This window comes from Balaenoptera acutorostrata, chromosome 5 (genome assembly GCF_949987535.1).
Source record: "Balaenoptera acutorostrata chromosome 5, mBalAcu1.1, whole genome shotgun sequence".
In the NCBI taxonomy this organism is placed as follows: domain Eukaryota; kingdom Metazoa; phylum Chordata; class Mammalia; order Artiodactyla; family Balaenopteridae; genus Balaenoptera; species Balaenoptera acutorostrata.
This window is the reverse complement of record NC_080068.1, coordinates 9,932,200-9,952,426: the sequence shown is the minus strand read 5'-3', so window position 1 is coordinate 9,952,426 and position 20,227 is coordinate 9,932,200. Positions and strand designations below refer to the sequence as shown.

General features: G+C 35.9%; 2 protein-coding genes across 7 annotated transcripts in view; one reads left to right on the top strand and one right to left on the bottom strand.

Annotated features, from left to right (window-relative positions):
* Positions 1-20,227, top strand: part of FAM13A (family with sequence similarity 13 member A) — a 340,103-nt gene that overhangs the window by 83,371 nt on the left and 236,505 nt on the right. The gene's annotated exons all lie outside the window — the stretch shown is intronic.
* Positions 3,200-4,205, bottom strand: LOC102997704 (glycine cleavage system H protein, mitochondrial-like). The gene is made up of 2 exons (XM_028166979.2): positions 4,156-4,205; positions 3,200-3,707 (listed from the first exon to the last, which is right to left on the bottom strand). The coding sequence occupies exons 1-2, from the start codon at positions 4,203-4,205 to the stop codon at positions 3,200-3,202; spliced, it is 558 nt and encodes a 185-aa protein (XP_028022780.2).

The window sequence follows — 20,227 nt, the reverse complement described above, 5'->3', positions numbered from 1 at the left end:
GGGTGTTTTGTTTCAAAGTGTTCATTCCAATTATATTATTTTCTGTTTTTTGGTTTTTCTATTTCAAGTATATAGTATTTTAAAACTTCTTTGGGTTATATCAGTTGCTCTAGGCTAATTTGGAGTTAAATCACGAATTGATAACTGTGTTTATCAGAAAGTGTATTCTGAATTCTAAAACTGACTTAAAGTGAACTTTGGAATACAACTGTAAGAGGGGGTCCTCCTTAAAGAAGTTTTAATAATTAGTACAGATGTACTTTTTGTGCTACTTAACGAGGCAGTTCATCAGTTTTCATAAGAAGTACAGTTTTGTTCAAGTTTCTTCATAAAGTTTCTTCTCACTAGCATTTGTGTTTTTCAGTTAGTAACTGTTCCTTGTGTTACAGCTTGCACACTTCTGGTTTACAATATAAATTGTTACATATGTGTTCCACAAAAATCCTGTAAATTTTTTCAGGAAGCAGTTTTACCAGAGACAATGCCTACACTTAGAAAGAAACCCTACATTTGGGTTGTAGGTTAAAAAGGGAATTGGGAAAGCCATGTTGAAAAAAAAAATTCAGAAAATCAGCAGTAGAGGATTAGAGATAGGTCTGGCCAGGCAACTGATTAAAGAATGTGATAATACATCAAGATGTATCAAGATGAGTATTCTACTTTTAAAATGTTCTAATAATCATGATAAGGAAGTTATTGTTAAAGAAAATAGAATTAAATGCATTGGGGTTACCTCTGTATGTCTCTTCCTACCTGCTACTTCCTTCATTCTTCTCTCTCCATGAGAGCACTCAAGTTAGTCACCTTAATACCTTTGTTGTTGTAGAAAAGAAATCGTTTCTTGTTTTGCTCTTTTGTGTATATTGCCTTCCTTTGAAGCAGGTGATATTCAGGGAGTAGACCCAAAGGATTTTTTTCTGATCATTTGGGCAGGCTGGCTTTTATCCCTCTGTTTTTCTCTCTCTATTGTTTTATAGTTGAACTGAATCATCAGTTTTTTTATATCTTCAGGTACACTTCCACTCAGAACTAGGATAAAAATTTTAAAATTTCCTCTCTCACTCAAAAATCAAATAGGCCTTGGGATGTTGAAAATTGTGTTATTAAAAAAAAAAAAAAGCAAGAGAGGCAGAAAGACAATAATTGATAGTTTATTTTCCTAAAGGATTTCCTGCAGCATTTTCACCTATGTCCTGCGGAGAGGTGGGAGATTGCTCTTGTCTTGTGTAGGTATTTCCATGCATATGGATTGCCAACCACTTTGAATTTGAGATGACTTCCCCGAGAACTCTGGAATGTGAGATGTGTTTTTAAGACCCCAGCATCCTTTCTTTCTCAGTGTCTAGGGTATTTGGGGAAGACATTTCCAGAGCTGTCCTGGGGCCTTCTTGCTGTGGGCCTGGCAGCTTCTACTGTGTACAGTGGGGCGTAGGAATATGGTGCTCAAGCAAGAAGGGACTCAGATGCCTGGGTTTGGATTTGGTTTTAAACCTGCCTAGAGCAGTGACTGCAGTGGAGAGAAGAACTTGACCTCACGGTTGTCCGTATGCTAATCCTGGAACCAGTGAATATGTTACTTTTTATGGGGAAAGGGACTTTGCAGATGTGGTTAAGGAGAAGACCTTATGATGGGAAGATTTGCTGGGTTGCCTGGGTTGGCCCAGTGCAATCACAAAGGCCCCTAGAAGAGGGAGGCAGGAGGGTCAGAGAAGGAGCTATCATGACAGAAGGAGAGGTCAGAGTAATGCAAGAAGAGGCCCCCAGCTGAGGGATACAAGTGGCCTCTAGAAGCCAGAAAGGTGAGGAAGCTGATTCTGTCCCGGAGGGAACGCAGCCTTGCTGACCCCTTGATTTTAGCCCAGTGAGACCCATTTTGGACTTCTGGCCTCCAGAACTGTAAGATAATAAATTTGTGTTGTTTTAAGCCACTAAGTTTGTGGTAATTTGTTACAGCAGTAGGAAACTTACGTAGTGACCTTGGGTAAATTCCTTAAACTTTAAGCCTATGTTTCTCCATCTTTTTTTTTTTTCATAATAGCTTCTTTGAGATATATTTTTGCATATCATAAAATTCCCCCATTTCAAGTGTACAATTTAGTGATGCTCGGTAACTTTTCTGAGTGGTGTAACCATCACCTAATCAGTTTTGGAACGTGTTTTTACACCTCCCATAAGACCCCTCATGTCTACTTTACAGTTAACCCAACCTCCAGGCAGCCATTAATCTACTTTCTTTATAAATCTTCCTTTTTTTGATATTGTGTAGAAATAGAATCATACAGTATGTGGTGTCCTGTGTCTTTTTTTTTTTTTTCCCACTTTGACTAATATTCCTTTATGTCTAACAGACATTATAGCAGCACCTTCCTCCTAGGATTGTTGTGAGGATTAAATCAGATTGTGAATTCAAAGTGCTTTGCATAGTGTCCAACACATCATAAGTGTTCAATAAATGTTCTTTTTCTACTACTTCTACTACTTACTATTCTTTCTGTTGCTTTTTTCAGATTCCTGAAAAAATTCACAAAAATATATTTTGACACACAGTGCTATTGTTGCTTTTTATTTATGTTGTGAGTAATGTAAATCTAATTTATGTGTTAAATTGATTTTGGAGGGTGACGTCAGAACCTAAATACCATGCTTACTTTTTTTTTTTTTTTAAATTAAGAGGTTGGATATTTTATTATTAAACTGTTTATTTTCCTGCAAGGCTGTTGCTTCACTGTATAAAAAGAACACCGGCAAACACAGTATATTGCAAAATTAAGGTAGTAATGGTCTTCATCGGACACTATACAGCTAACACACTTTTTTCTCCACTGCCACTTATTTCCAGCGGGAAGATTGTTGAGTATTTTGACCCAAACCAGGGATGGCTGTAAGCAAATTACAATATTATATAAGGCAGTGTTATCCTTGAATTACATAATTTTTATAACTAGTTTTACCTCAGATAATTTCAGGAATTCTTAATATTATAACTGGAGACTAGCCTAAAAATCATAGGGTGCTGTGAAAAAGATGCATAGCGTTTATCTGAAGCCATTAGGAAGTTAAGGGGTATTTTCTTCAGGGAACATGGTTGCAAGTAGTTTCTTTTGCCAAAAGTTGCTTTTTAAAAATCTGTCCACCCCTAACTTAAGACAACTATGCTAGATTAAGTTATTTCAAACTAGTTTATTTAGGGGTTCCATTTTCACTCCTCAGTAGATGTTATGTATTTCTCATATGCTTCTTCACTCATTCGTTCATCTAGTTCTGAAGGGTTCCTCCGTGTCCTCTTGATCAGCCAACCCTCTTCATAACGAGATTTGTTGACAAGTCCTGGATTCCCTGCTAGAGCTTCATCAATTTCAGTTCCTTCTGTTAGAGGAGAATAGAGTTCACTAGACGCTTTCACACTTCCCAAAGCACCAGATTCCTCTTGTTCGTTCAATTCTGCCCCAACTTCAGGCAGACAGTAAACAACATCTCCCAAAGCTTCCTGTGCGAAATTGCTGGTGCGCACGGTTCCAGCCCCGCTTTCTGTCGTTACGCGTTCGTGCTGGTCTGTGACTTTCCGCAGCGACAGCAGAGCCGGGCCGGTGCGCAGCCCCCAAGGCCGCCGGGCCGGGCGCGTCGGCGCGCAGGATGCAGACCGCGGTCCCCGCGCTCCGTGCCGCTCGCTCGCGGCGCCCTGTTCTCCGGGCCACGCTTCTCCTTTCCTTATGAGAGAATATGTTCTGTATTCTAGGTGGCTGATTTACACCGCGAATTTTTAGAGCGCAATTGTTTACTACTTGGGAACTGCCTGTATTCAGATTATGTGAGTGTCTTGGATAGCTGTTTAAGCCTGTTGACATTTGCTTCTTCCTGACTCCTCCCGGGATCCCACTTGTAAACCTCTCTAGGGCAGGAGTCCCATCTCCCCATCTCAGAAGTGTCAGTGACTTGCCTAGCTTCCGATACTTTGGTGGATGGATGGATGAATGGTTGGATTTACGGATGGATGGATAGCTGACAGTTTAGTGCTTAGAAAAGGTATTGTAGCTCTTCTTGGACAATAGCGTTCTCCTGTGTTCCTCTGGACCGCCCAAAAGAAACAGATAAGAGGAGTAAGTTAGTTCACGGTCGTGAATCAGTTTTCATTTTTGCTACTGATAAAGTATTTACCTTTTCTGAAAATCAACAAAATGCTTTGGCTGAAGGATACAGAAATACATAGTACCTCGTAAGGTTTTATGTGTTGTACGAACTAAGTTGTCTTATTTTGGCTTCTCTTAAGACCCACTTTGGCTTAGTTGTAGGTAGATCAGATAAATTCAGCAAGTCCAACATTTTATTTTTTAACTTTTTAAAGAAGTAAACAGCCTCACTAAATGTTTGTCATTTCCAAACATTTTGGCTCATTTTGGTTGGGTTAAGGCTGACTTGAGAATTTGTGCATTGTTTTTATTCCATTCTTCCTTGTCCCGCTGTTTAAACCCTTAGTTGCTGTTTAACACTTCTGTGTAGAAAGAGGCAAGGCACAATAGCCAAGAGGTGGAAGCAACCCAAGTGTCCTTCCATGGATGAATGGATAAATAAAATGTGGCATATACACACAAGGGAATATTCAACCTTTAAAAGGAAGGATGTTCTGTCATTTGTGACAAAATTAGTGAACTTAAAGGACATTATGCCCATGTGAAATAAGCCCACAAAAAGATAAATACTTGTATGATTACACTTATATGAGGTATTTAAAATAGTCAAATTCATAGAAACAAAGTAGAATGTTGGTTGCTAGGGGCTGGGGGACAGGAAGAGGGGAGTTGTTTAATGGCTATAGAGTTTCAGTTTTGCAAGATGAAAGTTTTGGAGATCTGTTTCACAACAATGTGGGTATACTTATACTGAACCTCTACACTTAAAAATGCTTAAGACGGTAAATTTTACGTTATGTGCTTTTACCACAATTTTAAAAAAAGAAGAGGAAGCAAGGAGTTAAAATTTGAGTTAGTCAGGTTTGCTACTTGAAGAAACTTTTCTGAAGTATTCAGTGGGCTAAAGGTTTAGAATAAAGCACATGTATCTACACGTAGTACAGAATAAAACAAGAATAAGATGGTCATCTTCTTTACATTTTCACCATGTTTTAGCTAGGATTCATGAGACTCTTGTCAGTTAATAGCTAGACTGCTGTCAGATACCATGAAGCTGGGCATAATATTGAAACAGTTTCTTTCAAACTATTATAAAGATAATTTTGAGGCTCAGAGAGGTTTTCTTACTCTTTTGGTAACCAATGTTATGCACCCCTACTGGGTCCTGAAAAGGGATTGATACTGGAGTAATGAAGGATTCAAGTTTTACTTTTATTTTCAGTAACATTACAGGATGAGCTCTTGGTAAAGACCATATGTTTCTTGGTATTTATTTCCCTGAAGGCCTTGCCAGTGTTCCTTTAGCACATTTGGAAGTATTCCAGTTGTTCCAACCCAGGCATTATCTAGATTGAAAATGGCTGCTTTTGCCTATAACTTGCTGATTTGGGGAGTATCTCTTCCCACTGGAGATGAAATGCGTCATAAATGCTGTTTATTCTGATGCTGACAGTAAGGACATTTGGGTATATTCTTTACACTATATTTTATACTATACACTACAAGCGTATGGTACATTTATATACAAAGAGGACATTAATTTTTTTGGTGCCATTAACACTTTATTTTTTTCCCAGCTTTATTGAGATATAATTGGCATATAACATTTGTAAATTTAAGGTGTACAATGTGTTGATATATTTAAATTTTGCAAAATCATTACCACCATAGCGTTAGTTAACACCTCCATCACGTCACATAATTACCATTTTTTTGTGGTGAGAACAGATCAGATCTACTTTCTCAGCAACTTTCAATTATATAATACAGTATTTTTAACTATAATCACCAAGCTGTACATCAGATCCCCGGAACTTATTCACCTTATAACTGAAAGTGGAAAGTAACTTTTAATTAAATTGAAAGTGAACTGTAAAGACCAATTCTACTTCTTGGAGTATGCAGACTTTTTAGTTCTTAGCCGTGTGTAGTAGTAGCCTCTGTTGGAAATTTAAGATGATTTGGACAGACGGCCTGCCCTTAAGATACTTACAGTGTAATGGAAAGAAATACCTTCATAGCAAAGTATGATACAAAACAGACACTTATAAATGCTATGATAGAAGATGAAATGAATTTCGTGAGAATAAGGAAGAAGCAGTTAATTTTGATGGAGGTGGAGGGCACAGCTTAGTTGAAACCTGGAAGATAAATAGACTTTACTAAGTGAAGAAAGAGAGGAAAGACTTCCCAGGAAAAATCATACATCATGAGTAGAAGCTCTGAGGTTGAAGACGTGTTGTTGTGTCACAGGACCCGAAGGAGCAGGGGAGGGAATGATGAAAAATGACTGAAAGTGACATGAGGCATTCAAATTGCTGACATTCTGATCCTAATCACTTTCGGTGGGTGTAAAGTGTATAACCAAGCCCAGGACCAAGAGTGATAGCCCCTGCCCAGTGAGAAGTTTCTGTAGGTAAGGCCCTGAAATTAACCCTTTACACGAAAAATGAGATTTCTCCCCTCCTGCTTTAAAATGAGAATTGGTGGTAAAGTTGAGTTTCTACAAAATCCCCATGTTTTGTTAATGCTGGTAGAACTCATATGCATACCTGCTCTTCTGTCCAGTCACGGGTGTTCTAAAGCCAACGGGAGTCTACACTCACCTCACCTCATCAGTGTGCTTCTTCGGAAAAGTAGAATTACAGAAATGGAAGAGATCCAAGATACCATTCAGGACAAAACTCAGATTTTGAAAATGAGAACGTTTCCAGAGAGGTTCAGTGCCCAGGTGACAAGTGTAATAGATGGCAGCAGCGGCTCAAGGGCACCGTTGCTCTGGCTCTCAGCCCGTGGGTCCTCCCAGTTTCCACACAGCAGAGGAATGGGCAAGGGGCTTCCACCTCTGTGCGTGAGCCCCGCTCCCCTCTGTATGTCTTGTCATGTTTTAGCTCTTCTGTCTAAAGCAGGTTAGCTGAAATATCGTAGTTACCCTAGCTGCTTCTGGGTCCAGCAAGTTAACAACAGCTGAAGAGAGTTATTAACCCATTGCTATTAATATGCTGCTGTAACATCAGCCACATCCTTGTGTAAAAATGGGAGTCATGGAAAATTTCAGTGAGATTTTGAATTGGGGCACTCCTCTTCACCCAGAATCTGTTAGATCCTTTCTGATTGTGAGCCTTTCAGACAAACAATATCTTTGAGACACCAACACTTAATCTCTGTTAATTCTGGTAGTGGTTTGGAAAAACCCCACCTACCTTTGCCTATACCTCAGTTTTCTCCTCGCCTCTAGACTACTGACAGATTTTCTATAAGCTACTTGAGGAGATATTTTGTTTTAATATAACATGGCAAATTTTTTGAAAACTCTTGGAGATGACAGTAACAATATCCCGATCTTCATTTTAAGGATATCAATTTCTATCTGATATTTATCATTGTAAGTTTAATAATAACTATCCTTAATAACAGTCAGTTTTTACTTTTTCACTATTTTGGTTGAAACCATGTATCTAAAATAGATTGAAACATATCTAGTAATCCAGTATAAATTTTAAAAAAATTAGTTATCCAACTAAATAATTGGTAATGCAGTGTCGATCATCTGGATATTTTAAAACATCTAAATAATTCATGTAAATTTTTCTAATTTATTTAAAACATTGATTATTATATAGACATGGTTGGGTAATTGTTGATACAGTAGGCTAGAACTTTCATTTAGGAAGTTTTATGTTCTATTAGTGCTTTTAAGTAGAAAAGATTAACTCATCAATTGGATTAATAGTAAATGGTATTGTTTATAAAATCTGCAATATGACAGGGAAAAAATGGAGCTGAGATACATAATATAAATGGAATACCTGGAAACACCAGCATCTTAGTTCTTAAGAAGGGAAGCATTGCTGGGACGGGGGCAGGTGGAAGGGCTGCAGGTACAAAAACGATTCTGGAAAATTTTGTTTCCACTGCCTCACCTCAATTGCAAGAAGCATTAGGAGCTTTATTATTATTATTATTATTTTTTATGTATTCGTTCAGACTTTTCTATACATATATATGTATTTTTTAACATCTTTATTGGAGTATAATTGTTTTACAGTGCTATGTTAGTTTCTGCTTTATAACAAAGTGAATCAGCTATACATATACATATATCCCCATATCTCCTCCGTGTTGGGTTTCCCTCCCACCCTCCCTATCCCACCCCTCTAGGTGGTCACAAAGCACCGAGCTGATCTCCCCGTGCTATGCGGCTGCTTCCCACTAGCTATCTGTTTTACATTTGGTAGTGTATATATGTCCATGACACTCTCTTACCCTGTCACATCTCACCCCACCCCCTCCCCATATCCTCAAGTCCATTCTCTAGTAGGTCTGTGTCTTTATTCCCGTCTTGCCACTAGGTTCTTCATGGCCTTTTTTTTTTTTTTTTTTTCCCTTAGATTCCATATATATGTGTTAGCATACTGTATTTGTTTTTCTCTTTCTGACTTACTTCACTCTGTATGACAGTCTCTAGGTCCAACCACCTCATTACAAATAACTCAATTTCGTTTCTTTTTATGGCTGAGTAATATTCCATTGTATACATGTGCCACATCTTCTTTATCCATTCATCTGTCGATGGACACTTAGGTTGCTTCCATGTCCTGGCTATTGTAAACAGAGCTGCAATGAACATTGTGGTACATGACTCTTTTTGAATTATGGTTTTCTCAGGGTATGTGCCCAGTAATGGGATTGCTGGGTCGTATGGTAGTTCTATTTTTAGTTTTTTAAGGAACCTCCACACTGTTCTCCATAGTGGCTGTATCAATTTACATTCCCACCAGCAGTGCAAGAGGGTTCCCTTTTCTCCACACCCTCTCCAACATTTATTGTTTGTAGATTTTTTGATGATGGCCATTCTGACTGGTGTGAGGTGATACCTCATTGTAGTTTTGATTTGCATTTCTCTGATGATTAGTGATGTTGAGCATCCTTTCATGTGTTTGTTGGCAATCTGTAAATCTTCTTTGAAGAAATGTCTATTTAGTCTTCTGCCCATTTTTGGATTGGGTTGTTTGTTTTTTTGATACTGAGCTGCATAATCTGCCTGTAAATTTTGGAGATTAATCCTTTGTCAGTTCCTTCATTTGTAAATATTTTCTCCCATTCTGAGGGTTGTCTTTTCATCTTGTTTATGTTTTCCTTTGCTGTACAAAAGCTTTTAAGTTTCATTAGGCCCCATTTGTTTATTTTTGTTTTTATTTCCATTACTCTAGGAGGTGGGTCAAAAAGGATCTTGCTGTGATGTATGTCATAGTGTTCTGCCTATGTTTTCCTCTAAGAGCTTTATAGTGCCTGGCCTTACATTTAGGTCTTTAATCCATTTTGAGTTTATTTTTGTCTATGGTGTCAGGGAGTGTTCTAATTTCATTCTTTTACATGTAGCTGTTCAGTTTTCCCAGCACCACTTATTGAAGAGGCTGTCTTTTCTCCATTGCATATTTTTGCCTCCTTTATCAAAAATAAGGTGACCATATGTGTGTCTGGGCTTTCTCTCCTGTTCCATTGATCTGTATTTCTGTTTTTGTGCCAGTACCATACTGTCTTAATTACTGTAGCTTTGTAGTATAGTCTGAAGTCTGGGAGCCTGATTCCTCCAGCTCCGTTTTTCTTTCTCAAGATTGCTTTGGCTATTCGGGGTTTGGCTATTTTGTGTTTCCATGCAAATTGTAAAATTTTTTTTCTAGTTCTGAGAAAAATGCCAGTGGTAGTTTGATAGGGATTGCATTGAATCTGTAGATTGCTTTGGGTAGTATAATCATTTTCACAATGTTGATTCTTCCAATCCAAGAACATGGTATATCTCTCCATCTGTTTGTATCATCTTTAATTTCTTTCATCAGTGTCTTATAGTTTTCTGCATACAGGTCTTTTATCTCCTTAGGTAAGTTTATTCCTAGGTATTTTATTCTTTTTGTTGCAGTGGTAAATGGGAGTGTTGCCTTAATTTCTCTAAGAGCCCCACACTTCTTTGCATTGTTCAGTCACCTGCAGGTGGATTCTATATTAGGAGCCAACATTCAACATTCACAGTAACAATGGAGGGGCCAGAGCAGCGTTTCTCAACCTTTCTTTCATTATCATTCCCATAAGGATCCTTTTTAGAATTTTCTCCCCATAACCTCCCCAATTAAACTTTAACACCATAGATATACTATATTTCTGTGTGTGTACTGTAAATATCTGTGCTTTATATATAAAAAGAGTAGGTTTTTTTCACCCATCCCCCAAGAACCAGTATGCCCCACTGAAGGCAATATAGCCCTCACTGAGAATGCTTAGACTAGAACTAGACCAGAATGATCTTCAACCATTGTCCCAACTGACATGCATGACACATGACCCTTGAGTGAGTATGAGACACATTCAAGGTCACACCCAAATTTTCATAACACTGAAAATTTAGAAAATAGCACAGCAGACTTTAGGCAAGATGTTTATGAAAGCATCTTAAGAACATGTAGGTAAGTAAAATCAGCCATTAGACATAATCTTTAAATATTATTTAACAGGAGAAGTTAAAATATGGCTAATTTTTCAAAGTAATTTTTTAAAAGTTGGCTTTTAATCTAAATCCTGACGTCAACATATAATAAGGTGAACAGACTAGTTCTATTGAAGAGTGAACATTAATCTTAATTTTGTTAAGTGCTGCAATGGATATAATGTATAGCTTTAATATGTTGTTAATGTGAATATGATTATTGCAAGTGTATCTTGCCTCATCACTTTATCTGCCTTTCATCAAGCAGTCATCACTGAAGAGTCATGATAACCAGATGCCAATGTCCTCAATTGCCTTATATGCAATACAGAGGAAGAAGCATTCCTTACTTTTCTTTTTTTTTTTTTTTTTTTTTTACTGTATTTTTATTGTGCTAAAATACACATGACATGAATTTTACTGCCATAACCATTGTTAAGTGTACAGTTCAGTGATCTTAAAAACATTCACATTGTTGTGCAAACATCCATCCCCATAACTCTTTTCATCTTGTAAAACTGAAACTCTATACCCATTAAACACTAACTCCCACCCTCCCCCCCAGCCCTTGGCAACCACCATTATACTTTCTGTCTTTATGATTTTGACCATCTTATTAAGTACCTCATGTAAGTGGAATCATACAATATTTGTCTCTTTATGATTGGCTTATTTTACTTAATATCCTCAAGGTTCAACTATGTTGTAGCATATAGTAGAATTTCCTTCTATTTTAAGGCTGAATAATATTTCATTGTATGTATATATAGTTGACACTTGAACAACCTGGGTTTGAACTCTGCAGATCCATTTATACAGAACCTGGGTTTTGTTTTTTTTTTTCCAATAAATGCTATGGTATTACACCATATGAGGTTCGTTGAATCCACAAATGCAGAACCATGGGTTTGGAGGGCCGACTCTAAAGTTACATGCAGATTTTGAACTACACAGGGATCCCTGTGTCTAACCCCTTTGCTTGTTCAAGGGTCCACTGTATCACATGTTGCTTATCTGTTCATCCATCCATGGACATTTGGGTTGCTTCCACGTTTTAGCCATTGTGAATAGTGCTGCTATGAACATTGGTGTACAAATATTCTTCTAAACCCTGCTTTTAATTCTTTGGGGTATATACCCAGAAGTGGAATTGGTGCATCATATGGTAATTCTATTTTTAATTTTTTGAGGAACCACCCTACTGTTTCACATAGTGGCTATACCAGTTTACATTCCCAACAACAATGCACAAGTGTTCCAATTTCTCTACATCCTGACCAGCACTTATTATTTTCTGGTTTTTTTTTTTTTTTTGATATTAGGCATTCCAATGGGTATGAGTTGATGTCTCATTGCAGTGTTGATTTCCATTACTCTAATGATTAGTGATGTTGAGCATCATTTATGTGCTTATTGGCCATTTGTATGTCTTCTTCGGAGAAATGTCTATTCAAATTCTTTGCTCTTTTTGAATCAGGTTGGTTGTTTTTTGTTGTTGTTGAGTTTTAGGAGTTCTCTGTATATTCTGGTTATTAACTCCTTATCAGATACATGATTTACAAATATTTTCTCCCACTCTGAGTGTCTTTTTACTCTGTTGATAGTGTATTTTGGTGCACAAAATTTTTTAATTTTCATTAAGTCCAGTTTGTTATTATTCTTTTGTTGCCTCTGTCTCTGGCGTCATATCCAAGAAATCATTGCCAAATCCGATGTCATGAAGCTTTTGTCCTTTGTTTTCTTCCAAAAGTTTTATTGTTTTAGATCCTTGATCCATTTTGAGTTAATTTTTATATATGGCGCTAGGTAAGGGGCCAACTTCATTCTTTTGCATGTGGATATCCAGTTTTCCCAGTACCATTTGTTGAAAAGACTGTCCATTTCCCATTGAATGGTGTTGGCATCCTTGTCAAAAAACCAGTTGAGCATATATGCTAGGGTTCATTTCTAGCTCTGTGTTCTATTCTGTTGGTCTGTATGTCTGTCTTTATGCTAATACCACACTGTTTTGATTACTGTAGCCTTGCAGTAAGTTAAGTGTGAGTCTTCTATTTTTCTTCTTTTTTTTTTTTAGTTTGTTTAGGCTGTTAGGGGTCTCTTAAGATTCCATATGAATTTTAGGATGGGTTTTTCTATTTCTGTGAAAAATGCCATTGAAATTTTGATAAGTATTGCATCAAATCTGTAGGTTATTTTGGGTAGTAGTCATATTTTAACAATATTAAGCCTTCCAATCCATGAACATTTGGTATGTTTTCATTTATTTATGTCTTCTTTAATTTCTTTCACCAATGTTTTGTAGTTTTCATTGTATAAGTCTTTTACCTCCTTGGTAAATTTATTCCTAAGTATTTTATTCTGTTTGATGCTATTGTAAATGGAATTGTTTTTGTAATTTCCTTTTCACATTGTTCATTGTGTATAAAAATACAATTGAGTTTTGTGTGTTGACTTTGTATCCTGCTACTTTGCTGAATTCATTTGTTATTTCTAACAGTTTTTTGTGTGATCTTTAGCATTTCCTTACATATATATTATTTTTACTGAAGTATAGTTGATTTACGATATTGTGTTAGTTTCAGGTATCTAGCGCAGTGATTCATTATTTTTGCAGATTATACTCCATTATAGGTTATTACAAGATAATGGGTATAATTCCCTGAGCTGTACAGTATATCCTTGTTGCTTATCTATTTTGTATACTTTTGTTTGTATCTGTTAATTCCATACCCCTAATTTGTTCCTGCACCTTCTCTCTCCCCTTTGGTAACCACAAGTTTATTTTCTATATTTGTAAGTCTGTTTCTATTTTGCATATACACTCATTTGTATTATTTTTTTAGATTCCACATGTAAGTGATTTCATACAGTATTTGTCTTTTCTGACTTGTTTTACTATGCATAATATTCTCTAGGTTCATCCAGGTTGCTGCATATGGCAGTATTTCATTGTTTTTTAATGGCTGCATAATATTCCATTGTGTGTGTGTGTGTATATATGTATATATATATGTGTGTGTGTATGTGTGAGTGTGTGTGTGTATTTGTTGATCATTTCAAAGAACCATCTTTTGGTTTCATTTTCTTTTTTGTTTTTCTATTTTCTAGTTCATTTATCTGTGCTCTAACCTTTAGTATTTCCTTCCTTCTGCTAGCTTTGGATTTTTTAAAATTCTTTTTCTATTTCCTTAAGTTGTAAAGTTAGGTTTTAGATTTGAGATCTTTTTTGTTTTTTAATGTGTTTATAACTATAAGCTTATTCCTTAGCTCCACTTTGCTGCATCCCATAAGATTTGGTTTGTTGTGGTTTATTTTCATTCATCTCTAAGTATCAATATTTTCTAATTTGCCTTGACAATTTTTCTTTGATCCATTGACTGCTTAAACATGGGTTATTTAATCCCACAATTTTGTGAATTTTCCAATTTTCTTAATGTTATTGATTTCTAACTTTGTCCCATTATGGTCAGAAAAGATACATTGTATGTTATCTGTCTTTTAAAATGTGTTGTGACTTAATTTGTGGCCTAACACATGGTCTATTCAGGGAAATGTCACATGTACACTTGAGAAGAGTGGGCTTTCTGTTGTTGTTGGGTAGAATATTCTGTATATGTTGATGGATCTATTTGGTTTGTTGTTTTTTAAGTCCTGTATTTCCTCACTTATCTTCTCTCTGGTTGTTCTTTCTGTTGTTCTGTGTGGGGCATTGAACTCTCTCCAACTCCTATTGAATGGTCTGCTTCTCCCTTCAGTTCTGTCCATTTTTCTTTCACATATTTTGATGGTCTGTCATTAGGTACATAGATATTTGTAATTATAATATCTTCTTGCAGTACTGAAATTTTGATTAATATATGATGACCATCTTTGTCTCTTGAAACCTTTTTTGATTTAAAGTCTGTTATGTCTGATATTAGAATAGCCACCTCTGCTCTCTTTTGCTTACTGTAAGAATGGAATATCTTTTTCCACCCTTTTACTTCTAACCTGTTCGTGTCTTTGGATCTCAAGTCTCTTGTACATAGCATATGGTTGGATCATGTGTTTTTATCCATTCTGCCAGTCTCTGTCTTTTGATTGGAGAGTTCAGTCCATTTACATTTAAAGTAATTACTGATAAGTAGGGATTTCTGTTGGAGAGTTCAGTCCATTTACATTTAAAGTAATTACTGATAAGTAGGGATTTCTGTCATTGTGGTATTTGTTTTCTATGTGCCTTATAGCTTTTTTCTTCTTCTAGTGTTATTGAGATGTAATTGACATATAGCACTGTATAAGTTTAAGGTGTACAGCATAATGGTTTGACTTATATACATCATGTTTACCACAGTAAGTTTAGTGATCCTCCATCATCTCATATAGGTACAAAATAAAAGAAAAATAATTTTTTCCTTGTGATAAGAACTCTTAGGATTTATTCTGTTAAAAATATTCTTATAAAACGTACAGCAGTGTTAACATTTCTCATGTTGTACATTACATCCCAAGTACTTATGTACCTTATATAATTGGAAGCCTTATAGCTTCTTTGTGGCTCAGTTCCTGCATTAGTATTCTCTTCTGTGTTAAGTTGATTTTTTTTTGTACTGAAATGCTTAAATTCCTTTCTTGTTTCCTTTTTTGTCCATTCTATGGCTATTTTCTTTGTGGTTACCATGGGGATTACATTTACTATCCTAAAGTTTTAATACTCTAATTTGAATAAATACCAGCTTTACTCCAGTAACATACAAAAACTTTGCTCCTTTACAGCTCCAGTTTTTTTTGTTTTTTTTTTCCCACACACACACACTGTATTTTATTTTTACAAGAGATAAATAGACTGACACCAAGCATTGTACATGGATGACCACAACAAAAGCAACAATGATTGCAATTACCAAACATGAAACACACTCATACTATGTCATAATATTGACATTCAGTCCAGTAATCCTCCACTGTAACAGCTCCTTTACTTTGCAGTGAAAATTGATTTGTATATTCTTTGCCTCTGAGTCCTTGTGGGATTTTTTTTTTTTAATTCAGACAGAAAGTCACAAAAATTATACTCATCCTCATCAGTTCACTCAGTCCCATGTAATTAATTTTTTTTTTCATCTTGATCTTTTGTTAGCACTTTTATGAGTTCATCAGTTTTTCATTAGAGTTCTGAAAATGCTTATTCATTCAGTTCAGCAGTACAGTCAGTTACCAGAAACCTGTACTTGTCAGAGTCTTTTCCATGAATTTCTTGAAGATGAAACCCTTTTATAGGAACATACTTGCAAAATCATCAGAGTACACCCAGAACTGTCTGTAAATGACAGAAGACTTAAAAATGACCATGGTTAAAGATTTGATGAAAGTTCATAATAATGCAGTTGACAAGAAAATTAGTTATTTCTGAGATATACATTTTAAAGTAATAACTAGGATTATTACTTATAACCTTATACCAGAACATATAAGATTTTTAGAAGTTTCCTGTAATGTCTGAAACATTTATATTAACATATTTCCATACATATTTCCATACAAATACAAATATAAGATTTTTAGAAATTTCATGTAATGTCTGAAACATTTATATTAACATATTTCCATACATATTTCCATACAAATACAAATATAACATTTTTAGAAATTTCATGTAATGTCTGAAACATTTATATTAACATATTTCCATACAAATAACCCAATGAAAGTTTAGTATTAGTTGTTTTGTTTGTTTTTTTATACTGCAGGTTCTTATTAGGCATCAGTTTTATACACATCAGTGTATACATGTCAATCCCAATCGCCCAATTCAGCACACCACCATCCCCACCTCACCGCAGTTTTCCCCCCTTGGTGTCCATATGTCCATTCTCTACATCTGTGTCTCAACTTCTGCCCTGCAAACTGGCTCATCTGTACCATTTTTCTAGGTTCCACATACATGCATTAATATACGATATTTGTTTTTCTCTTTCTGACTTACTTCACTCTGTATGACAGTCTCTAGATCCATCCACGTCTCAACAAATGACTCAATTTCGTTCCTTTTTATGGCTGAGTAATATTCCATTGTATATATGTACCACAACTTCTTTATCCATTCGTCTGTTGATGGGCATTTAGGTTGCTTCCATGACCTGGCTATTGTAAATAGTGCTGCAATGAACATTCGGGTGCATGTGTCCTTTTGAATTATGGTTTTCTCTGGGTATATGCCCAGTAGTGGGATTGCTGGGTCATATGGTAATTCTATTTTTAGTTTTTAAAGGAACCTCCATATTGTTCTCCATAGTAGCTGTATCAATTTACATTCCCACCAACAGTGCAAGAGGGTTCCCTTTTCTCCACACCCTCTCCAGCATTTGTTGTTTGTAGATTTTCTGATGATGCCCATTCTAACAGGAGTGAGGTGATACCTCATTGTAGTTTTGATTTGCATTTCTCTAATAATTAGTGATGTTGAGCATCTTTTCATGTGCTTCGTGGCCGTCTGTATGTCTTCTTTGGAGAAATGTCTATTTAGGTCTTCTGCCCATTTTTGGATTGGGGTGTTTGTTTCTTTGATATTGAGCTGAATGAGCTGTTTATATATTTTGGAGATTAATCCTTTGTCAGTTGATTCATTTGCAAATATTTTCTCCCATTCTGAGGGTTGTCTTTTTGTCTTGTTTATGGTTTCCTTTGCTGTGCAAAAGCTTTGTAGTTTCATTAGGTCCCACTTGTTTATTTTTGTTTTTATTTCCATTACTCTAGGAGGTGGATCAAAAAAGATCTTGCTGTGATTTATGTCAAAGAGTGTCCTTCCTATGTTTTCCTCTAAGAGTTTTATAGTGTCCAGTCTTATATTTAGGTCTCTAATCCATTTTGAGTTTATTTTTGTGTATGGTGTTAGGGAGTATTCTAATTTCATTCTTTTACATGTAGCTGTCCAGTTTTCCCAGCACCACTTATTGAAGAGACTGTCTTTTCTCCATTGTATATCTTTGCCTCCTTTGTCATAGATTAGTTGAGCATAGGTGCGTGGGTTAATCTCTGGGCTTTCTATCTTGTTCCATTGATCTATGTTTCTGTTTTTGTGCCAGTACCATATTGTCTTGATTACTGTAGCTTTGTAGTATAGTCTGAAGTCAGGGAGTCTGATTCCTCCAGCTCCATTTTTTTGCCTCAAGACTGCTTTGGCTATTCGGGGTCTTTTGTGTCTCCATACAAATTTTAAGATGATTTGTTCTAGCTCCGTAAAAAATGCCATTGGTAATTTGATAGAGATTGCATTGAATCTGTAGATTTCTTTGGGTAGTATACTCATTTTCACAATGTTGATTCTTCCAATCCAAGAACATGGTATATCTCTCCATCTATTTGTATCATCTTTAATTTCTTTCATCAGTGTCTTATAGTTTTCTGCATACAGGTCTTTTGTCTCCCTAGGTAGGTTTATTCCTAGGTATTTTATTTTTTTTGTTGCAATGGTAAATGGGAGTGTTTCCATAATTTCTCTTTCAGATTTTTCATCATTAGTGTATAGGAATGCAAGAGATTTCTGTGCATTAATTTTGTAACCTGCAACTTTACCATATTCATTAATTAGCTCTAGCAGTTTTCTGGTGGCAGTTTTAGGATTCTCTATGTATAGTATCATGTCATCCGCAAACAGTGACAGTTTTACTTCTTCTTTTCCAATTTGTATTCCTTTTATTTCTTTTTCTTCTCTGATTGCCGTGGCTAGGACTTCCAGAACTATGTTGAATAATAGTGGTGAGAGAGGACATCCTTGTCTCGTTCCTGATCTTAGAGGAAATGCTTTCAGTTTTTCACCATTGAGAATGATGTTTGCTGTGGGTTTGTCATATATGGCCTTTATTATGTTGAGGTAGGTTCCCTCTATGCCCACTTTCTGGAGAGTTTTTATCAGAAATGGGTGTTGAATTTTGTCAAAAGCTTTTTCTGCATCTATTGAGATGATCATATGGTTTTTATTCTTCAATTTGTTAATATGGTGTATCACATTGATTGATTTGCGTATATTGAAGAATCCTTGCATCCCTGGATAAATCCCACTTGATCGTGGTGTATGATCCTTTTAATGTGTTGTTGGATTCTGTTTGCTAGTATTTTGTTGAGGATTTTTGCATCTATATTCATCAGTGATATTGGTCTGTAATTTTCTTTTTTTGTAGTGTCTTTGTCTGGTTTTGGTATCAGGGTGATGGTGGCCTCATAGAATGAGTTTGGGAGTGTTCCTTCTTCTGCAATTTTTTGGAAGAGTTTGAGAAGGATGGGTGTTAGCTCTTCTCTAAATGTTTGATAGAATTCACCTGTGAAGCCATCTGGTCCTGGACTTTTGTTTGTTGGAAGATTTTTAATCACAGTTTCAATTTCATTACTTGTGATTGGTCTGTTGATATTTTCTGTTTCTTCCTTATTCAGTCTTGGAAGTTTATACCTTTCTAAGAATTTGTCCATTTCTTCCAGGTTGTCCATTTTATTGGCATAAAGTTGCTTGTAGTAGTCTCTTAGGATGCTTTGTATTTCTGCGGTGTCTGTTGTAACTTCTCCTTTTTCGTTTCTGATTTTATTGATTTGAGTCCTCTCCCTCTTTTTCTTGATGAGTCTGGCTAATGGCTTATCAATTTTGTTTATCTTCTCAAAGAACCAACTTTTAGTTTTATTGATCTTTGCTATTGTTTTCTTTGTTTCTATTTCATTTATTTCTGCTCTGATCTTTATGATTTCTTTCCTTCTGCTAACTTTGGGTTTTGTTTGTTCTTCTTTCTCTAGTTTCTTTAGGTGTAAGGTTAGATTGTTTACTTGAGATTTTTCTTGTTTCTTTAGGTAGGCTTGTATAGCTATAAACTTCCCTCTTAGAACCGCTTTTGCTGCATCCCATAGGTTTTGGGTCGTCGTGTTTTCATTGTCATTTGTCTCTAGGTATTTTTTTATTTCCTGTTTGATTTCTTCAGTGATCTCTTGGTTATTTAGTAACGTATTGTTTAGCCTCCATGTGTTTGTCTTTTTTACGTTTTTTTCCCTGTAATTCATTTCTAATCTCATAGCGTTGTGGTCAGAAAAGATGCTTGATATGATTTCAATTTTCTTAAATTTACTGAGGCTTGATTTGTGACCCAAGATGTGATCTATCCTGGAGAATGTTCCGTGCGCACTTGAGAAGAACGTGTAATCTGCCGTTTTTGGATGGAATGTCCTATATATATCAATTAAATCTATCTGGTCTATTGTGTCATTTAAAGCTTGTGTTTCCTTATTTATTTTCATTTTGGATGATCTGTCCATTGGTGTAAGTGAGGTGTTAAAGTCCCCCACTATTATTGTGTTACTGTCGATTTCCTCTTTTATAGCTGTTAGCAGTTGCCTTATGTATTGAGGTGCTCCTATGTTGGGTGCATATATATTTATAATTGTTATATCTTCTTCTTGGATTGATCCCTGGATCATTATGTAGTGTCCTTCCTTGTCTCTTGTAACATTCTTTATTTTAAAGTCTATTTTATCTGATATGAGTATAGCTACTCCAGCTTTCTTTTGATTTCCATTTGCATGGAATATCTTTTTCCATCCCCTCACTTTCAGTCTGTATGTGTCCCTAGGTCTGAAGTGGGTCTCTTGTAGACAGCATATA

Excerpts from the sequence above, each read along its gene's own strand:
- LOC102997704 (XM_028166979.2), bottom strand. The coding sequence starts at position 4,205 with ATGTATTTCTGTATCCTTCAGCCAAAGCATTTTGTTGATTTTCAGAAA. Across the intron at positions 3,708-4,155 it reads TTTGTTGATTTTCAGAAAAG|GAAAGGAGAAGCGTGGCCCG; the intron begins GTAAATACTTTA and ends TTCTCTCATAAG.